Source organism: Protopterus annectens, chromosome 7.part0 (genome assembly GCF_019279795.1).
Source record: "Protopterus annectens isolate FY-2018-M chromosome 7.part0, PAN1.0, whole genome shotgun sequence".
Taxonomy (NCBI): domain Eukaryota; kingdom Metazoa; phylum Chordata; order Ceratodontiformes; family Protopteridae; genus Protopterus; species Protopterus annectens.
Genome location: NC_056739.1, coordinates 1,056,277,711 through 1,056,283,710, shown reverse-complemented (window position 1 = coordinate 1,056,283,710; position 6,000 = coordinate 1,056,277,711). Strand labels below are relative to the sequence as shown.

At 39.7% G+C, this 6,000-nt stretch overlaps 1 protein-coding gene across 1 annotated transcript in view; it reads right to left on the bottom strand.

Moving 5' to 3' along the window:
* Window positions 1-1,015: 1,015 nt before the first annotated feature.
* The window catches only part of LOC122806850 (hyaluronidase-like), a 541,692-nt gene continuing 536,707 nt past the window's right edge, over window positions 1,016-6,000 (bottom strand). Inside the window, exon 4 of the mRNA XM_044077610.1 lies at window positions 1,016-2,442. Coding sequence (XP_043933545.1) covers window positions 2,110-2,442 — 333 coding nt within the window. The 3' untranslated portion in view covers window positions 1,016-2,109. The remainder of the gene's footprint in view (window positions 2,443-6,000) is intronic.

Below are 6,000 nucleotides of genomic sequence, written 5' to 3'. Positions count from 1 at the left end.
TTCCACCTAACAGACACTGCAGTTACTGTTATGCAACCCACCACATAAAAATAATGTTAGGGAGATGCCAAAACAGCATTGCTGGGTACTGTAAGTTTGCATATGGAAATGAAAGGTCATGTGGAAGAAATGTTAAATGGATATCTAGTTAGGTTAACTTTCATGCCAAAACAAATCCCTTTCTCAAGTGTAGGAGTATCAGTACTCAAAATATATTTCACTAATCGACAAATTCAACTCTCAGTCTACAACATGCCTAAGTAATGGAGGACATGTAATCAAAAGGCAATAAGAATAGATCCTTCTGCCCTTGTCATGACCCTTTTTTCAGTACATAACAGGATGAGTTCCAGGAGTTCTAGAGTGTGTACTTTATTTTAGCAAACATATCACATAATGTTTTACCATCTGTCAAAAAAAAGAGGGGCAGGACCCCTTAGAATCACCATCTTTCTGCATGCTTTCAAAAGAAATGAACAGAGTGTCAGTATGGAGCACAACCTGTTAAAATTGACACATCTCTTCAGGGGAGAGGGGTTTAATAGTGTACAATTTTGCAAGCAGTCATGAGACCACTAAGTTTATTTGCCTTATGTTTTAGAAAGTACAGTCGTACGAGTATATTCATTAGAACAGTATACATTCAAATAGTGGTATTTACCATATGAATTGGGAACAGCTGAAGGCAGATGTCAATCCACTCACCTGATCTTTTTCAGCAGTTGGACACCCTGACCTAATGTGATTGGATAAGTTCTTCTTAATCCCTGACTGATTATTTTCAGACATATATCCATAGCCTCCTCTGCAGCACTCCAATGCTAGCCCACTTTTGACTGCACACAGCATGCTTAGTCAAATTTTGTGGATTTGATGCAGCTCTTGTTTATTATTAGCCATAAGCATTTGTCCTGCTCCAGTTTGGAACCAACCCTGCCACTCTGTAAGGGAAAGACATGTACTACTTAAAAACAAACTGACATCAGAAAGATAAAAGATAAAGTCACTTGCTGTACTCCTTGTAAGAATCCTTGTCAAAGACAAACCTCAGGACAAATGACAGCCCAAGCTTAGCATGAGACACTAGAGTTGCCTAACTACAAAACAGGCTCCTGTCATGGCAATGGAACCTGTGAATTCAATGTCAGCATAGAAAGCAGTGGAGAAGTTAACAACAGCCTTGCGTCATAAGCTATAAACTGGAACCATTTAATCATGGATATAAAGGAATGACTATAAAGAAGGCACAGAGAATTGGTGCACTCCCAACTACATACTTGGCTGTTAAGAACAAGGACATAATGAATGCAAGTAATCAGCAAATTAACTTTTGGCTCACAGCTCTCAAATTACCACAGTTATATAATGAACAGGGTCTCCTACCCATCTTAGTGGACTGCTTGATGGCATAGGTTTTATAATTTATGATGGAAATTCTGTGATTGAACCACTCCCAGTGGACACAGCAAACATTACCATTCCAAAGGGACTTCAGCATCAACCCCCCCCCCCCCATTTTGTACATTTGGTTGGGGTATCAGATCAACAATGATCATCACTTAGAGCCAGTGTTCACACCACCAAATTGCTAGACCTGCCAGAGTCATTCTTCCTTACCACAGACACACACACATCCATGTGCACTCGCACCTATGGACAATTTAATGTGTCCAATCTACCTGGTGACAAAAAAAAAATCATCCTGAGAACAGTGTAAACTAAGTATGGAAACATCTGAAAATGATTAAGCAACAGTAGTGGGAAAAATATTTGCATAAAAGTATGAAAAAATGTGTCTATCTGAAGAAGTTTATGGCTGAAAGTTGGGAAAAAGTTGAAAGAAGCCTTCCACTTTTACAGGGATAATATCCCCACATGATACCAAATGGCTGATCTACAGAAATAAAGACAAAAGTTTTTTTGCAATCCTAAAAAAAGTGCAGTTCTACAGACAAGCAAATTGATAGAAGACAAGTATGAAATTAGCTTGTATTACATTCTTTGAGCACCTATCCCACAAATATTTAACATCAGGTAAAATAATTTACTCTGCTTGAATATTTTCTGTGGTTTTTTTGCTTATTATCTAGAATGTAATGATGCACTGCATCAACTATGAACGCTGTTTTTCAGGCAGTGAGCTCCATGCCAGCCTCTGTAGCAGTGACACATAAAGGCTTCATTCATTTTCTTAAAATCCGTCTCAAGAAGTTCTCCAACTACAGACAACTCTTGCTCCCCTTGGGTGCCAGTGACAACACGAGTTATCCTGAAACTTTCAGGGTTCAGGTGCAGGTAGGAAGGTGTGTCTACTTCTTTCCTCACGCATCGACCATTGCCACCACATAATCTCTGGCTGCACAGCTGCATGGAAGTGGTTACATTGAGGACATATGTACCCAGGACATTCCAGATGTAGTTTTGGAGGGATTCACAACGTCTCTAAATAGATTAAATAAAAATGTAAGTGTTACAGAATGTATCACAGTAGCTTTTGTTTGTTTTGTTTTTAAATTTTATATAACACAAGCTAATTGTTATGCTCTGAGCACACAGAAAATCACTGTTCCAAACTCTGATCTTTGTATACAGTTTCTTCTAATGAGGAATATTAACCTTGCTCCACAGCCAAACAGTTCTTGTGCTTTCAGAAATTCAGATCCCTGACCCCAACATACATACACTTAAAAACAATACATAAAATAAAATCAGATGCATATAGCTTTTTATAGTACTATTAGTCAAAATAAGGGAATCCACCTCCAACAGCAGACCTATAACCAGTGGCATTCCACAGGGATCAGTCCTGGGACCTCTGCTGTTCGTAATGTATTTATCTGAAGTACAAGCAAAATTTAAAGGTCTATGGCTGACAAAGTTTGCTGATGACTGCAAACTGAGAGTGGTCACAGAATCCAAAAAGATGTCAACATCCTACAATAGGGTCTTACACAAACAAATGATTGGTACCAAAGTCACGGCCTTAAACTCAATGCAAAAAATCTATTTATTATCATCCCCTTCAGTAAGACTGATGTTCCTGCTAGCTACCACATCAATAGAACCCCCCTAAGCATACACTCATCGGTGAGAGACCTACGATACAGGTTGACAGCAACCTTACCTTTGATCACCATGTCTCCACAATGGTAAGAAGGGCATTCTACATTGCTCACCTCATAAGTAAGGGCATTGCCTCCAGAAAAAAGCTGTTCTAACCATAGTTGCCGGAAGCTGTTAAAGACTTGGGGGGGGGGGGCAGAAGGCAAGAGGGGCACTTAGCGATTTAAAAAGAGCTAATTATTTTAAAGGTATTTACTACCATTACAGGAGCATCAGCATGATGCAAGCTAAGTTTCATTAAGGATAATTGCGCATACATTTCTTACAGAATTAGAAATTAAGCAGTTTATCCATGTATGCAAAAACATGAAAGATTACACATTTTCCCCGAATGGCCTGCTCAATAGCCTGTCCATGTATGCACGTAAGGAGCAAATGACATCAAAATGAATCATTTCCCCCCAAGGTTCCCTTAATTACTTTTTCATGTATGCACAAGCACAAAAATAAAACATTTTCTCCAATGACTTTTTCAGTAGTCTGTTTGTATGTATAGTAAGCACAAAATTATATCAAAATGAATCATTTCCCCCAAGGATCCCTTGCGTACTTTGTCCATGTATGCACAAGCACAAAAATTAAACATTTTCCTCAATGACCCCTTCAGTAAATTGTCTATGTATGCACAAGCACTAAACTGAAACATTTTCTCCAATGACCCCCTTCAGTCAGGTTTGTCCATGTATGCACAAGCACCAACATTAAACATTTTCTCCAATGACCCCTTCAGTCAGGTTTGTTCATGTATGCACACGCACCACCAAATGACATCAAAATGAATAATCCCTCCCAAGGATCTCTTATGTACTTTGTCGATGTATGCACAAGCACAAAAATTAAACATTTTCCCCAACGACCCCTTCAGTACTTTGCCTATGTATGCACAAGCACTGAAATGAAAGTTTCCGCAACATCCTCTTCATTGCCTTAGACCCAAGACTCTCACCCAGTGCCTTTCTCACCCAGTTACCAAACAAAAAAATAGATAAATACTGGCTACAGAGGCTGCAACTGTCTGCAAGAAGACTAATATATTTAACATACCATGACCACGGCACTGACAGCAATGGACTTCAATTCTTCTTCTTGTTCAAACTGTACAAAAAACTTCAATCACTCTCAATTGAAGAGAGTAATGAGGACTGCTCATGTCGGTCTAGCCAGCAAATGATTATATCACTTGAGAAAAAAGCACGGTAAGGTCACACAAAAAACATAACTGTTTTAACTGGCTATAGGTACACCTGTGTGACCTGCTGCTGAACCATAACCACACTGAACTATTAAGTCAGTCAGGCTAAGGAGAAGGCAGACCAATGCACCTGCTTAGTGGTGCTTGCAGTATAGTCCAGCCCTTAGTATCTGAAACTGAACCCCACACGCACACACACAAGTGGAAGTCGAAGTGGAAGGCAAGCAGCAGCAGAGGCACAATACAACAGTGCAAACTATCGGATCCTAATCCGATTTGAATTAAAAGAAAGTATTACAGTAGGACTGCTACCACATTACTACCAGGTTATTTTCTTTCAATCAAGAATTCTTTTAGCTGATGCATGTACTTGAAGAGTCATAGCTGAATTGCCATTAAAGGTAAAGCAGATAATCATGAACAGTGACCCATGTCGAAATCAATTTTCTGAGGAGTGCAGTTTTGATTTTGAAAATGACGAATCCACAAGAGTGAATGCCAGTGTGCATTCGCTCTTGTGGATTCGTTATTTGGAACAGAGATCATACTATAGTGGGGAAAGGGAAATGTATCCTTTCCTTCTCAGAGTTTGTATATATAAGTAGGATGCAAAAGTGTGGGGGGGGGTGCCCCTTCCCCCTCGCTCTATGGTTCCAGCACCCATGGTTATAACCTCCCTGTACTCTTCCCCCATCATGCCAATAACCGAGTACAATGCCCCTTTTGTATGCATCTTTCCAGGCACCTGCAGGAATTAGAGAGACCACAAAAGTTCCTCACAAGAATTCAAGGTATTCAGCATATGTCCTATGAGGATTGGCTAAAATCACTGTCACTTTACTTCATTTCATACAAACTACTCAGAGGCTATCTCTGCTTTGCATATAAAGAAATCTCTGACTCTGCTTTATTGCGAATGCTGCATATCCGTAAGTCCAATAGCTCTCAAGTTACTTGCTCTAAAGGTGTTAACCCAGTACGTGACATTAATAGAACCTGCTAGAGTGACAGATTTGTCTCCCAGAAGTTACCACACCTGTAGAATAGACTCCCAATTCATGTCAAACAGAGCACCAATTTGGCCCTCTTCAAGCACAATCTTGACGATTGGATGGGTAACAGTAAATTCACCCCGGGGGTTCCACCTGTGTCTCTCTTGGATAGGGGCAATAGGTGCTGATCATAGAAACAAGGGCAAAACTTGGCTATGTTTGTAAGGGCCCTAGGACCATTAGCCAGGTAACTTCCAATGATCCTATGGCTGTTCTTACTGTCTAGTGTACATTATACAAAAATAATTAACACTATAAACTGCCCTAATAACACAACTGTTGTGGATTAACAACCTTTTATATAAGCTACTTAAATTCAGCAACAGAGGCTTGATTCTTTGGTACATGACCAAAAGACAGAATCAGTTCACGAAACATGCCTAAATACCAATGAGCTTGAGAATATGAATGTGTGAAGAGCATGCATGTCAAGGATGGGCTGAGATACTTAGACCCAAGTCACTATTCTTAATATGCTTGACTGCCATCTGGTGGTCAAAAGCTGTTAGTACACTCATTGCACTCGTACATAGCTCTCAACCTTTCATACTCAAAATGAGGAACACCAGCCTTCATAATGTGGAACACATGAGCAAAAAACACATACTAATGGCTTACTGACAACTTCAACTA